At 42.8% G+C, this 16,318-nt stretch overlaps 1 protein-coding gene across 1 annotated transcript in view; it reads left to right on the forward strand.

Moving 5' to 3' along the window:
* Positions 1–3,590: 3,590 nt before the first annotated feature.
* The window catches only part of ttn.2 (titin, tandem duplicate 2), a 214,246-nt gene continuing 201,518 nt past the window's right edge, over positions 3,591–16,318 (forward strand). The window contains 16 exon segments of the mRNA XM_028435600.1: positions 3,591–3,771; positions 7,549–7,652; positions 7,765–7,968; positions 8,105–8,392; positions 8,462–8,544; positions 8,983–9,494; positions 9,571–9,649; positions 11,481–11,627; positions 11,709–11,804; positions 11,929–12,240; positions 12,639–12,836; positions 13,007–13,066; positions 13,139–13,397; positions 13,492–13,555; positions 13,619–13,810; positions 16,174–16,316. Of these exon segments, the coding sequence (XP_028291401.1) occupies positions 7,562–7,652; positions 7,765–7,968; positions 8,105–8,392; positions 8,462–8,544; positions 8,983–9,494; positions 9,571–9,649; positions 11,481–11,627; positions 11,709–11,804; positions 11,929–12,240; positions 12,639–12,836; positions 13,007–13,066; positions 13,139–13,397; positions 13,492–13,555; positions 13,619–13,810; positions 16,174–16,316 (2,728 nt within the window). The 5' untranslated portion in view covers positions 3,591–3,771; positions 7,549–7,561.

Raw genomic sequence — 16,318 nt, forward strand, 5'->3', positions numbered from 1 at the left:
GATAAGAATCACTGCATATCGTTACTTACACTGTTTATTCTGCTGGCACAATAAACATAAAATATCATAATAGATTTTTGTTGTGGCTGTTGTTTATTTGATTCCTATTAAAAACATTTGTTCAGATTGTTAATTGCACTTTTTTATTTATTAGAAAGTAGAAATATGACACAACATAAAATCTTTTTTCTTTGAGTTTTTTTATTCCTATTCAAGACACTTTTATTAGAATGACTGTATATTGTTAATATAAGCTACAAAGTGCTTTCATTTACTAGTTTAGTGGGAAATAATCCACTAACGTGCTTTAATGCACATGTTAATGGCTTTAGATACACTGATAATACTAATATCCAATATGATTATTTACCGTTCAACAGTACATCACAAACTGTCTAATCAGCTCTATTTTCATTATTATTATTTACAATAGTAAACTGATCACTTCCTGGAACTATTGAGGCTCCATGAGACGCCATTGCTGAGTGAAACCAGTTGTTGCTACTTTCTCTACACGGATCCATTTTTATATCATATTTTATATTTGTGACCCAGAGACATTTTGTCTCTAGAATTAGTTTTTGATCATGTTTGTTATTCTGTGTAACAAATACATCCAGGTTTAGAGCAGCTCAGATCATTTTATATAGTATTTTATTTAAACTACATTTATATTAAATAAAATATTAGTGTTTGATATTGTGTGTAGTAGATAATAAATTATAAAACAAAATATGTATTCTGTAATTGTTTTTAATCAATTGCTAGATATTTCAGGTGACCTCATTTTAATTACAGACGACCCCACATTGGGTCACAACCCCAAAGTTGAAAACCCTGCGTTAATGAGTTCAACAGGTTTTACCGAGAGCAGGTGCTGCCCTCTAGTGTTAGAATAACATCATGTCCTCCATCATCCAACAGTCAGTGGTAGATGTTCACTGGATCATGGAGAACTCTGAGGACCAGGAGAACATCAGGGTTCAGAGCTGAAGAAGGTTCTGGTTCAGCACAGAAGACAACACGACCTGGTGAGACATCAGCAGGATCTGATCTGATGATGTCATCAATCATTCATCAATAACCTGTGATTGATCAACTCACAGAAACACAGGCTCTATGATGTCTGTGTGTCTAAGCTAATGCTAATGTTTGCTAAGCTAGCCTGAACTTTAGCAGACATCATCAGTGGATGATTCCTCTGCTTTACTGAACAAATACAACATTTATAAAACACACACACACACACACACACACACTAATAGGGCTCAGTACTGTTACACTATTGTTTACATGTCATATTGTGTAGTTTGCATGTGCTCACATTTAGTCACAGAAATCCAAACCCACACAGTTTAAATTAATTGTTTTTTAATTATTTTAGATTCATTGAATTTTTTATTAATTTAAAACTAATTAATTGAAGTTTATCAGACATCATCAGTGGAACACAGAGGCTACTGATCAGAGGGAACATGTGATGGAAACTTAGCTAATGTTAGCATGTGGGTCCTGTTAGCGTTAGCTTAGACAATAATCAAGAACAGAATTACGTTTTTTAATTTAGTTTAGTTAGGTTTGTATTTTTTAGCAGTTTAACAACATTCACAGTAATCAGTTATAGAAGCTCAAATAAGGAGAAAGATTATATACGGCGTAATCAATGTAAGAAACATTTACTGGTGATACGGCACAATACGGTCTGTATCCAAGATAAGAAATCAGAACAGCATTTTTGATTTAAATTCATTCATTTAAATTAATTATTTAAATATTTTTACTGTACACAGTTCTTTAATCATTCTACACACTACTACACACATCTACACAACACTTAATGTACACAAAGACACATTTTTAAGCCTTTTCACTTAGAAATCTCGCTCTCGTTCACTTCTCACGCGTGAGTTCAAAGGTCCAGAGATGAACTCGCCTTTACTGACGTTGATGAGATTTATTTTACGTTACAGCGTTGATTCCTTCACAGAACTTTTGTGGAAAACGTGGTATTGTTCTCCATAGCCGAGTTAGCTGCTTAAGCTAATGCTGCTACATCGGCCTGTTTAGTGTTCATCTTGTGAACTTCCTGTGTGTAAATGTAATTAAAATAATAAGTGAAATAATCATGGACCTGGTCAGTGAATGGTAAACCTCGTAAATGTACCTTTTCACAGTGAGAACTCATACTGTCCTTTTCACACTCGTCTCATCAATAATAATAATAATACATTTTATTTATAAGCACTTTTCAAAAACTCTAAAACACTTTACAGTTGTTAAAACATTTACACAAATGAAAAGAGAAACTAAGAATAATACAGTAAATACATAACAATCATAAGTTAAAGGAGTGTAAACAGAGGAGGCGTGTCACTGATACTGGTTCTAACATCACTTTTACTAAAGTGCTCAGATATGAGCATCATTCCTGGGTACAGTCTGAATCCTCCCGCTGGAGACCCAGGTAGTCGGTGTTTTCATTCACCAGGGGTCACCTGTGTGGAAACAAGAGGACTGCCTTGTTTCCATACTGCTGCTGAGCTGCTCCATCAGTTTTTAAAAGTGCTGAGATCAGCTGAAAGTGACATCAGAGGAAAACCCTGGCCCCTCCTCCTGTCTGAATATGTGTAATATTAATAATACATTAACGATCTCTGGAATAACATTATAAACGCTGTTAGGTTGGAATTATCAACAGATTACGGTCAGTGAATGAGCTTGTTTATGTTCAGTTACATTACGTTGTTTACGTGTTAATGTGTTTCCATAGCTCCTTAATCTCCACAGATAGACTGAATGCTCCACCTCTTCATAAAAACATTGTTTTTAACAATATCTCTTCAAAGTCCTTAAATTACACACGCTGTGTTTATCAGATAAAACAGAAATAATCTCTTTGTTATTAAAGTATAGTTTAACACATTTATAGGTACATCATCTGCTGTTTGTTGTCATATATGGTGAATTTTAATTGAATTTTTATTTCAATTTATTTTGTCTGAGTGGAACAGTGTGTATTAATGTACAGACAAAGTTGTAAATACACCAGATTTAGCAAAATGCTAATTTCTATCTGTAGTGCAGTGGTAGAAGTAGACACATAATAGAAAACATACAATATATTACAATACACAGTGAAAGTGTCATGACAACTGTTGTGAAAAAATTGGTCCTAATCAGCTTCTGTAGATTTAACTTTATTAGCAAACCTTAGACTTTTATCACCTTGTTGTATTTTAACTGAATTTTTTCAAAATTTTGACTTTATTTTTGCTTTTCTCTATTTAAATGTTCTCTGATCCTCTTTGTATTTATCAGATGTGGAGCAGTGAGTGAGTTCAGCTGATCCATGTGTTGGAGCTCCAATCAACACGTTACCATGGAAACAACCGCCATTGATCCTGTGAACAGATCCAGGCTTTATTAATCCAGATACTTGGAACAGGTCCTGTTGGGTTCAGTGTGTGGGAAACCTGAGGGATTAGTTCTCACGACTGCGCTACCTTTATGGGGGGGGGTTGGGTCTGTGGTGGTCCTCCACCCTCAGAGGGGATTGGGGTGTGTGATGTCACTGGGCTATAAAAGTGTGACTCCACCGTCTGGCTGTCAGTCAGCGTTCCCGGCCTGGAAGCCTCGGCTGAGGAGCGCTGAGAGGAGGACGCCGTCTACACACCAACCTTTAAACCTTTGGATTCTGGTTTTTCTGTCGACCCAGAGCCGCTGAAGCCCCCCCCCCCCCTCCACGGGGCCACGAGGGCCGCCTGCTCACAGGTAGGAGCCACCTGAACCCAGCCCAAGTCCAGGTCTGACTGTGTGGGGTCACGTGTGTGATGAGGACCAGGACCAGGTCTCAGTGCAGCTCCATGAGCAGGTTCTGATTCTGGTCCACATGTTTGTGTTCAGTTTGTGTTGATGTTTCTCACCTGTTTTGTGTGTTTCTGTGAGTGTGTGCTGATGGACTGAAGGTGACCAATGTCCCAGAATAGATGGAGGCGCCTCATGGCTTTTTAAGGGAATGGGCCCCTGGCTATCAGTGTCAGGGACGGAGCACATGCCGCCTGTCAGTCACAGCCCAGGGTCAGGGGTTATTTATAGACCATAGCCCAACATCCAGGCTTTTATTGTGAAGGGGAGAGAACAGCTGTTCTTATTTTTAGACTCCACAGGGAGAGACGACACAGCAGCTGTCGCTTTAATCAGCATCCTGTGTGTGTGCGTGTGTGTGTGTGCGTGTGTGCGTGCGTGTGTGCGTGCGTGCGTGTGTGCGTGTCAGAGGTTAAATATAAATGTTAATCCTGGGACATGATGAAGCCCTTATGGAGGTACAGTCTTTTCTTGGTCCTGGAGTCTCAGATGAAGGAGGAGCTCAAACCTTCTACCAGATGTTGGGTCCATGTGACAGATGTGACAGTAGATCTGTATATCTTGGAATGTCCTGGAGCTGCTGTTGACCAGGGTTTGATGGAGACATGCAGGAGGAAGGATTAGTTTAATCTGGGAGGAAACTGGGATTTGATCAAAGTTAGATCTTGTTCTTTAATTCTGCTAAAGCATCAGTAGCTCATGGTGTGTGTGTGTGTGTGTGTGTGTGTGTGTGTGTGTGTGTGTGTGTGTGTGTGTGTGTGTGTGTGTGTGTGTGTGTGTGTGTGTGTGTGTGTGTGTGTGTGTGTGTGTGTGTGTGTGTGTGTGTGTGTGTGTGTGTGTGTGTGGTCTTTGAACTTCACATTTGGACTGATTTCTCCTCTTCTTGAGCTCTCAGTAGATCTTCATCTTTTACTGCAGATGAGTTTCTATTTTAAACCAGTGATTCTCAACCTTTTCAGCCAAAATAAAGGTCTCAGAGAGCAGGGACCCCCACTGTAGCTGAAGGTGGTTGAACACAGACATGAACATTGAAGAACAGTCATGTGGAGACAGGACCACCTATAAGGGGGAATAAAGGAGAGATTTTTGGGGTCCATCCATAAAGTCAGTAAAATGATGGTCTATTGTTCTATGAATCTGTGATAACCACATTTATTTATTCATCTGAATAATATCCACTGTTATCCAGGAACGTTTATTATTATTATTATAGTCATCTTAAAGATGGAAATCATGGTTTTAATCACTAATAAAATGGTTCAAAGTGAATAAAAATGGTGGAAAAGGAGGTGAAATGAGATTTTAAAAACCACAGATCATTTTAAAAAGTAGGAACAATTAGTTTAAACTGGCAAATAATGAACATAACAAATGGTGAATGTGGTTAAATTATCAAAAATAATCATGAAATCTGGTGAAAAAAGTTTAAAAGTGACAATAATGGGTCAACATATGTGACATTAGGTGTAAAAGTGGTGGAAAGGGTTTATAAGTGATGAACATGTCTGGAAAGTGGAAAAATGTGTAGAAAAGTCATTAAAATGTGATGTAGAAGTGTCAGAAATGGGAGAAATGTAGCAAAAATACATCAAAAGACAAACCCCCCTCCCAGGGTCTTATGACCCTAAATTAGGTCATGATTCCAAGGTTGAGAACCCCTGCTTTAGTTGGGAAACAGGCTGTTGGATTGGTGAACAGTGTGTGATGTCATGTATGTGAGCAGGTTGTGAACCAATCCGCAGTAATGTTATCTCTGTGTTTCTATAGACATTATTATTAAGTGGGACACCTGTGATTATAGATCTATGATAGACAGCATATCACTGATCTATAGCTAAAGATCTGTAGAGGTGGTCACCTTCTGATGGAGAGGTTGGAGGTTTCCTTAAGTTACCCCAATTCCCCATCCTCAGTGGGAATAATAATAATAATAATTATTATTATTATAATAATGACTAGAACTGCAAGCAGTTAGAAAAGGGGGCCAAGCCTTCCCGCGTGACTCGGCCCCCAAGTTTTGCGGAGACCATGGAAGTACATCACGAAGGATGACGGGCTTGGAGCGATCAGGAGAGTCTAGAGTTTTGTATGTGCAAAGTTTGGTGCAGATAGAGCTTAAACACGAGAAGGAGTTCGAAAAACTAGATTTTTGATGTGTAATGACTTACAAGGAGAAATATGCCGTGGGAGTGGGCGTGGCCTATGTCAGAAGATGCAACTCTATTTAGGGAATACGTGGATATAAAGTTTATGAAGATGGGATTTAAAATGTAAAAGTTATAGGCCAAAATGAGCCAAATTTTGTGCAAATCTGATCATCTATCATATTGATAGATGTTTCTCTGTTTATAGCGCCCCCTATTGGCCAATTTTCACCAAATTTGGCTCAGAGCCTCTGTTTGAGCTCTGACATAAGTGAATTTAGATTGATGTTGATAGCTTTTACTTTGACAAAAATATGCAACAGTATGTGTTTTTAAGCTAGCTAGAAAATTTTACTCGTTAATAATTTGCGCATATTTTGACCAAACAAAATTCTTTACTCAACTTTTGATCAGGCAAGTCTGTAAATTGTATGTGCAAAGTTTGGTGCAGATAGAACTTAAACTCTAGGAGGAGTTTGAAAAAGTAGGTTTTTGATGTGTAATGACTTACAAAGAGAAATATGCCGTGGGGGTGGGCGTGGCCTATGTCAGAAGATGCGACTCTATGTAGGGAACACATGGATATGAAGTTTATGAAGATGTGAATTAAAATGTGAAAGTTAGAGGCTAAAATGTGTTTGCAATAGGGTTCCTATAATAATAATAATAATAATAATGCAATTGGTTTAGTTCTCTTCATGTTGTGTATTTTGTTTTCGTGTTTGTCAAAACTGAAAATCCACTTCCACACAAGTTTGGCTAGCGCTAAGCTATGTAGCTCTGGTCATTAAACACAGGATGTAAATGTTAAATGGACATGATTTATATAGAGCTTTATCACCACTGAAACAGTCTCAAAGCGCTTTACATATCAGCTCATTCACCCAATCACTCTCACATTCACACACCAGTGGGACAGGACTGCCATGCAAGGCACTAGTCGACCACTGGGAGCAACTTAGGGTTCAGTGTCTTGCCCAAGGACACTTCGACACATAGTCAGGTACTGGGATCGAACCCCCAACCTCTCGATCAGAAGACGACTCACTACCACCTGAACCACGGTCGCCCGCGACGTGATGTTAAAGCGTTCTTTAAGCCTAAAGATGGTAGTCAACATGAGGTTTACCATGTAGAGTGGGTGGGAGCTGTGTTTGAGATTTGAGGTGGATCATATAGTGTTCCTTTGAATCAGGGGGTGTTTGGGCCTTTAACACGAGACACCCTCATCAAAGGTGGTCAGCTATAGGGTGGTCAAGCCTGAGCTACATCCTATGTCCAATCATGAGACATGTCTGGTTGTTTCAGTGGTGCATCCCACGGGACTATGCAAGGCAGGGGCGTGTCCTCTAGCCTAAAGTTAAACAGACCTTGACCTGAGACCATGTGATTAGTGTGTGTCATTAGTGGTAATGCATAGAGACTAATGACTGCTGGGTTAGGGTTAGGGTTAGTGTGTGTGTGTGTGTGTGTGTGTGCGTGTGTGCGTGTGTGCGTGTGTGCGCGCGTGCGTGCGTAACCTCTGTGTGTTTACCTGCAGGGCTCCAACCATCATGTCGACACAAGCACCAACTTTCACTCAACCACTGCAGAGCGTGGTAGCACTAGAGGGTAGTGCTGCTACGTTCCAGGCTACAATCAGTGGTAAGAACCTCCAGTCCATCAGAACGTTTAGTCCATCAGAACTCAGACTTTTAGTTCATGAGGAGAACCCAGACCCTAGTTGACCTCCCTTTTGGTTCCCTTGGTTCTGCAGGTTCTCCAGTTCCTGAGGTGAGCTGGTTCCGCGATGGTCAGGTTCTATCTTCTGCCGCTCTGCCCGGCGTTCAGATCTCATTCAGCGAAGGCCGCGCTGTTCTGACGATCCTGGCTGTGACCAACGCACACAGCGGACGCTTCTCTGTCAGAGCCACCAATGGAGCCGGACAGGCTACCAGCACCGCAGAGCTGCTGGTCACAGGTCAGTTATTGATTAGTGATTAGTTTAATAACTCTGACTCTGGTCCAGGTTCTGAGGTGTCAGTGGATCCACGCAGAGCTAAAGCCAGGGTTGCTGTGTTTCCTCTAACTCTGAGTCTTCTCTCTGATGTTTTTAGCTGAGACGGCTCCTCCAAACTTCCTCCAGAGGCTGCAGAGCTCCACGGTGAGGCAGGGCAGCCAGGTCAGACTGGACACCCGGGTCACCGGGATCCCCGCCCCCACGGTTCGCTTTTACCGAGAGGGAGCGGAGATCCAGAGCTCGGCCGACTTCAGGATCCTGCAGGACGGAGAGCTGCACAGCCTGCTGATCGCTGAGGCCTTCCCTGAGGACTCTGGGAGCTACTCTGTGACAGCCACCAACAGCAGCGGTAGAGCCACCTGCACCGCTGAGCTCCTGGTCCAGGGTGAGGAACACTCCCCCTCCTCCTAGGCTCAGCCCCTCCCTGGATTAACCAGCATGCTTTTTCCTCTAGGTGAGGAGGCCGTTCCAACCAAGAAGACCAAGACCATCATGTCCATGTCCCAGAAAGGGTCCTCAGAAACAAGAGTGCAAATGGTAAGGACACAGTTTAAAGTCCTTGAACGCCTCTAAATTGGCTAAAATAATCATGAAATATGGTGAAAAGAGGTTAAAAGTGACAATAATGGGTCAACACATGTGACATTAGGTGGAAAAGTGGTGGAAAGGGTTTATGAGTGCTGAAGATGTTTGTTTTGAAAGTGGAAAAAATGTGTCAGAAATGGTAGTAATGTAGCAAAAATACATTAAAAGGAGCAAAAATATGGCACGAAAAAGTGATGAAAATAGGTTAAAATGTAATGAGTTTGTTGTAGTTGCAGAAAAATGGGCTCAAATTGTAAAAAAAAAAAAAAAGATTTTTAGGTTTTTAAAGGCATCTGGGACTCCCTCCCAGTGTCTCATGACCCCAAATGGGGTACCTACCCAAAGGTTGAGAACCCCTGTCTAAGGGTGAAGGTTTGTGTCTCTGTGCAGATGGAGGCCAGCTTCCAGACCAGCTCCATGATGCAGATGCAGGTCGACGAAGGAATGATGACTCAGCACAAAGCCATCCAGATGCAGAGTGATGGAGGAATGATGACTCAGCACAAAGGCCTCCAGATGCAGGTTGAAGGAGGAATGATGACTCAGCACAAAGGCCTCCAGATGCAGGTTGAAGGAGGAATGATGACTCAGCACAAAGGCCTCCAGATGCAGGTTGAAGGAGGAATGATGACTCAGCACAAAGGCCTCCAGATGCAGGTTGAAGGAGGAATGATGACTCAGCACAAAGGCCTCCAGATGCAGGTTGATGGAGGAATGATGACTCAGCACAAAGGCCTCCAGATGCAGGGTGAAGGAGGAATGATGACTCAGCACAAAGCCCCCCCGAGGGTTCCACCAAAACCAGTCTCCAAGTCTCCGCCCAGCTTCAAGGTGACAGCGGGCCGACAGCAGTCTCCCTCACCCGTTAGACACGTGAAAGGGCCAACGCCCACTTCTGTCAGGTAGGCAGTGATGATGCTGTGATGATGTCATCATTCCCGTCACCATGGTGTGACCATAATGTGTGTGTGCGCACAGGCCAGTGTCTCCGTCCAGACTCTCAGTGTCCGTGTCCCCCATCAGACCCGTCAAGTCTCCAGTTCTGAGCCGTAAACACGTGAGTAACTGTAACTGTAGCTGTAACTGCAACTAATTGTAATTGTAGCTGTAATTGTAACTGTAGCTATAATTGTAGCTTTAGCTGTAACTGTCACTAATTGTGACTGTAATTGTAACTGTAATCTGTGACGTGTTCCTGAGGCATCCATAAGGACTAGTTTATATTTAATATTTCATTACCTGAGGTGAACTCCATGAACTGTTTCATTTTGTTTCTTTGGTTTCTTTCTTTATTATAATTCTTTCTTTTTTATTTTTGTTTGAACAATCACAGAGTTTACAAAGGGTGGCATACAACACAATTTGACAGATAAAATATTTAAATAAATAAATGTCTGTGGTCTTTCTGAAAAAATATAAAAATATTGAATATATTTCCTCCTTTGATGTTCAGATCACCCTCCTTTTCATGTAGATTTCAAAATAATACAATTAAATAAAAGAAAAGAAAAAGAAAAGTGTAGATGGTTTTATATATCAACATATATACCCACATACAACACTTAGAAAATAAAATGTACCATAGTTATACTCAACACAATTACAAATTAAACTAATTTTCACTGAAACATTTTAACTTCACACTCAGAAGTTAAAAAATATACAATTATTCCCTTATCGTAACTATATAGAAAAGAACAAGGAGAGTGTGTGTTGGGGGGGGGGGGGTATTTGCTCCAATTAACATAAAACCTGTCCTTTTGGCTCCTCATAATACAAGTCAACCATTACATTTTAAAGTTCCATTCTATGCTATTTCTCTCCATTTGTTCTAAGAACCACAAAAACATCATATTTGAGGTTTATTTTCACAAACTCGTCTGTTTTCCAGAGTTTTATCCTCTGAAAAGTCACTTTCTGACCAACTCTACACAAACAGGCTGATTTATGGCCAACTTATGCATATTCATAAGTGGGCGTGTCTATAGATGAGACACTGACTTCCTCCTCCCCCCTCGGTGACGTAGGGTCAAAGGACGGCCCACCCTCCTCCCACCCACTCTGTAGCTGAGCTCATGCTGCTTTATAAACACAGACAGTGCGTGGGGGCGGGGCCTTCACTGGTACATACATAGACTGTAGTAAATACATACATAGCACTGTGTGAAGGATGCTGACATGATCACCTTCGTGGGCGTGTCTGTTTACATGTCAATCAAGGCACAGAGCTTCTCCAGCTCAGTGCTGCGTCAAATTCATCATCAAAGTGTGAACGTGTCATCAAATTGTAGTGAGATGTTTGTGTTCACCCTGTAGTAAGAAAGGAGTAAATCACCTCTAACTAATGATTGATGGAATCAATGATAAAACACTTTGATCATGTGTATGAAGTCATAATAGACCTTTATCATGTTTAAAGCACAGAAAAGTAGATTTAGCGTAACATGGGCCCTTTAAAGATTACCAGACAACTCGATCCAATCCTCTACTGTGGGGGGTTGTGGGTGGAGCTATTCTTTTTCTAGCTACCAGGAGGAGGAGCACCTGTAGCAGCTTTATATCTTTTCTTCCTGTAATTTTCCTGACTCGACCCTCAAAATTCAAAGGCCCTTGAGCTTTTCCAAACCTGACATATGGTGTGTTTCCACTGGGAAAAAGTGTATCTCCATGGTACCTGGTACTGCTTTTTTAGTACCTAGTTTGTTGAGGTTCCATAAAGAGCAGCCCTGGTCTGAACATGTGACGTAGGCTCAACGCAGACACTGATTGGTTCAGAGAATAGACACACACAGAGGAATGAAAGCATCTGGCTTTCTTTGGTTTCTAATTTATTGAGTGGACTTGGTTTAGAACCGTAAAGACTGACTAGTGGGCGTGTCTCTCTGCAGGTGTCGTCCTCATCCTCGGCGGAGGTGGAGGTCCTCCCTCCATGGAAACAGGGTGACTATGTGTGTGAAGGCTTCAGCAGTCTGAGCAGCTCCACCCAGCTGCAGATGGAGCAGCACTGGGAGCAGCAGATGGTCTCCTCCAGAGAGGTGAGTTAATCCCTGCGCTGCGTCTCACAGGCTCGCTCGCTCGCTCGTCAAACGTCTCACTGTAACTGTGCAATGCGTCAGGAGCGGAATGTGTCCACTGAGTCTGATAAGAGTGTTGCCGTGGCAACGGTGGTGGCGGCCGTGGATCAGGCGCGTGTCAGAGCGCCGTTCGAGCAGGTAGAGCGCCCCCTGCTGGTTGTTCCACGTTTCAGTTCATATTCAGCTCCACCAATACGTCTGTGAAGTTTAGCAGTAAGTTTCCCAGTGAGAGTGCAGCCGTCAGGTTTCTCTCTGTCTCTAGGCTGAAGCCGTGGCCGTCTGCCGGCCAACTGGTGGTCAGAGTGGCCACGTGGAGGCGGAGCTACAGACTGTCAGGACAACTGTATCCAGGACAACCAAGGTGGCTATTGACACCACTGCACCGCCGGTGGTTAAGGTGCCTCCGGAGGTCATGGCACCGCCAGTGGTCATAGCGCCTCCGGAGGTCAAGGCACCGCCGGAGGTCAAGGCACTGCCAGTGGTCATGGCGACAGACTCTCTGGCTCAGACTGAGAGCTCAGTGATGTTCACAGTGGCTAAAGTCAGTGTTCCCAAAGCGGAGCCGGTAGCCGAGGTAAGAGGAGCCGTCATCCTCATCACCGTTAGACCCTCCCTCACTTCCATCATCAACCACCGTGTGAATCTACATCACTGTGTGTTTGGTCACCAATTTTACCAGGACCTTTAACCATAAACCTTACCAGGATCTGTACCTGGTTAACACCATGTGCTCCGTCTTAAACCACCATCACTGTGTACGCACGGGTCACATGACTAACAGCAGGAACTCTAACGTATTGGTTTTAAGGAGAAAGAAAGGTCCTGAAGAGGACTGACAGTCACAGACTAACCGAGACTTTCACGCGTTGACAGACAGTGGTTAGCAAGGCTAAGTTAGCGTGATGGTTCACTAACTGTGGCTGTGTCACTAACGAGGTCACAGTGTAACTTCTCCTCGTTGACGTTGGTCAGGTGTCGGTCGGCTTGGCGGTTGCTGCGCTTCGTAGGGGCCTCTCTTCTCCAAACGCTCCCAGAAAGGTCATCACTCCCGTCAAGTCTCCGAGCCCCTCCCGCCGCTCTGCGGCTGGTCGTGGGAGTGCGGAGTCGCTTCGTCCTCCGTTCAGGCAGGAGGCCCACAGTGAGGAGGAATTTGAGGACTGGGAGCCTCAGGTTGGTCCTCCATCAAGACCATCCTCCTCCTATATGCGCTTTAACAGCTTCTCCTTCCATCCTCACAATCAGATTCCATCAGTCCTCCTCCTGTTCCTCAGACCTCCTGTTGATCACCCCTGGGGTTCGGTCAGGTCTCTCTGTGTCTAATGTCAGTGTTTTGTTTTCAGGAGACAGTTGTAGTTCCTCTGAGACAACAGGAGCCGTGTGTCCCCCCCACACTCATTGCTGTAAGTGTTCAGTCCTGAGACCACATTAGAGGCACTCGTTGAGAGTTTGGTCACATGTTCCTCCTCCTGCAGGGTTTGAAGAACCTGACAGTGACTGAAGGTGAGTCGGTGACTCTGGAGTGTCAGATCAGCGGTCAGCCGGCGCCCGTCATCATGTGGTTCAGAGAGGACTACAAGATCGAGAGCTCGATTGACTTCCAGATCAGCTTCCAGAACGGATGTGCTCGGATGGTGATCAGAGAGGCCTTCGCCGAGGACAGCGGGCGCTTCACGTGTACGGCTACCAACGAGGCGGGAACCGTCAGTACCTCCTGCTACCTGCTGGTCAAAGGTGAGGAGAGCTTTAGCTTAACCCATCAGCAGAGCTTTTAGGAGAACACCACCAGCTGCTGAGATCTTAGTGACTCTGCATTGTCTCTTTTCAGTGTCGGAGGAAATCGAGAGTAGAGAGGAAACAATGGTGGAGGGAGGATTCACTCAGACCAAGACGTGAGTTGTTCAGTGGTCCTGTCTCTGTCAGAGATGATCCTCACGGGACCTTCTTCTCTCCAGGATGACAATGGAGACCCAGGCGGTGGTGGAGGTGAGCTCTGCAGATGCAGCTGCTCCGTTCTTCATAAAGAAGCCCAGCGTGCAGAAGCTGGTGGAGGGAGGCAGCGTGGTGTTTGAGTGTCAGGTCGGAGGAAGTCCTAAACCACACATCATCTGGAAGAAGAGCGGCGTGCCTCTGACCACAGGATACAGGTACGCAGGAACAGAAGATCTTTATCAGAACTGATCTATCAGAATCCTCTGAAAGGAACCGATCAGTTCCAGAGCAAATGTTCTGTCATCTTTCATACACACACTGGGATTTCTCTTCAAACTGTTTGAGTCACAATAAAAAAACTAATGGATCGTTATCATCTTTACATTTAATTAGAAAAGTGTCTTTAGCCCGCGGGACTTTATGACGGCAGGGGATCTAAAACTGTCATACTCAAACAAGAATTCCCCCTCTACCTTGTCTCCGAAGCTGGCTGCCTATTCTCTATTATTGTTATCTAATAAAGAAAAGGACTAAGTGTACTTCCTCCTATTGGAAGTCTATCATATCTTAGGTTTATGAGTAGTCTTGCTATAGTTTTGTAGGATTGATATTAGGACCCATCCAATATAGGTCGAAGCTGGAAACAACTCTTTTTTACAACAGCATGAGTTAGCCCACCCTGGACACCCCTGTTAAGAGGATACCAAGGGCAGGCTCACTTACCAGAGGCCTAGAAGTGTCCTCCACTCAGGCGCCGTCTCAGATGTGGGTGTCAGATGTGGGTGTCAATCAAAAAGTTTCAAAGTATCAAAGTCTTAAACTATCAGCCGATAGAGAAAGAAAGGGGTTTCATGAACAACTAGAATGTCCGTGTAAAAGAAGCCCCCGAACACAATAATCAGTGGTATATATAGCCTGAAGCATGGCATGATAATATGTCATAATACATGATCTGACCACCTAAGCGAATAGAAAAATAGGACAAAAGTTCACACAGATGTCAAGGCCCAGATGGCATAACAGGTGTTCATAAAGGGTGGTTTCCACACTAGTTGTTGTTGTTCGTGGTTAACACTTGATACATAACAAGGCGTTGTCTTCCTGTTAAGTAAAGTGTGACTTCTTACACCTAAAGTGTGACTGCTCACACCTCGAGGTGTTAGTTTTAGCACCTTCTGTGGAAAACAGGTGTTGTTTTGGGTATCACTTAACAACATTTACTTTGCAGCTGTGTCTTTACAAAAAGCAGTAAACAGGTGTGACATGTCAGAACAGGCGAATAGCTGTAATGGTTAAATAAGCATTTCTTTTGCAGAATAATGAATGAATGATTAATACACACCATACAACAAAAAGTGAAAATAGCAGATTTCCTGTGGGTTTTAGAACATGGCTTCATGAAACTTTTTGTGCGTCTTAATAGATTCAATAAGTCTGTACATTTTTGGATGTCTCGTGCAAATGTGCGCGAGGGGCTGCTAATTTAAAAAGTAAAAGGGGGTGCTACAGAGCCAATTTTGTAAAAGAAGTTACAAAAATGTTTTGAAATTTGAGGTTTTGGTACCCTTAACATAAATGGCAGGTTTTGTCACTTGCGAAAATTTCTGACTACTCAAATTGAGACTTTCAGTTCTTTGGCGAATTGCGCTCTGCCACAGTGCCTTCTGTAAAAACACATCATCTTCCTGACAAATGATCATTAACTTGTCCAGAACATTTCTAAACACATTTGGTAAGTGTGAGTTGAAAATTGTCAACACAATCAATGGTAGAATGAAAAAAGTACTTTTCTATCATCACCACCAGGGGGCAGTAAGACATGTTGCGTGAATTGTCCTGTCATTTTGTGTGCAGAATGCATTTCCCATTCTGCACAGGACTTTGGATTTTGATTGAATGAGTTTTGGCTGAGTTATTCAAACATTTCGTTTGAAAATTTATGAAAGTTTAGCACCCCCTGTAGGTCTGGCAATGTGATAAAAACTCAATGTTTTACAAATGATTTGTCTCCAACTTGTCAGGAACATAAACCCTAAATATGGAAATTATGAACCCTATAAGAGGACTTTGCTTTTAAAAATGGTGTGGTTTGGCCAAATATTTTGAAAAAGTGCAAAATTTGGCCCAATAAATTCTAAATTACAGACTTCCTTTTGAATTCAGGTTATTGGTCCAAATTACATTTTTGCTAGTCACGGTCCATCTGCATATATCTATGGAATTCCATTCAGCTAGTTCAAACCAATGAAAAGTTACAAACTCTAGGTGTCGCTAACGAGTCCTGAAATTGCACCAAAAAACTACATCTTAAATTTTTCACCAAACTGTACTGTTCTGCCAAATTTCACAAAAATGCCTCAAAAATCCAAGTAAAGTGGCAGTAACCGGAATATTATTATTATTATTATTATTATTATTATTATTAATAATAATAATGATAAGTAGAAGAAGAAGAAGAATCCTTACGGGAACAATAGGGCCTTCACACCACTTTGGGGCTCGGGCCCTAATAATAGAGCTCCTGGACTAACACGTGATGAAGACTCAGATCACATGATTGCTGTTTCTCTCTCATCAGATACAAAGTTGCCTACAAGAAGGAAACAGGAGAATGCCAGTTGCTGATCTCCATGACCTTTGCTGATGATGCAGGAGAGTACTCAGTCTTTGCTAAGAACGCCCACGGAGAGGCCTCGGCCTGTGCTGGGCTGTTGGAAGAAGGT

The sequence above is a fragment of the Gouania willdenowi genome, chromosome 21 (genome assembly GCF_900634775.1).
Source record: "Gouania willdenowi chromosome 21, fGouWil2.1, whole genome shotgun sequence".
Taxonomy (NCBI): Eukaryota; Metazoa; Chordata; class Actinopteri; order Blenniiformes; family Gobiesocidae; genus Gouania; species Gouania willdenowi.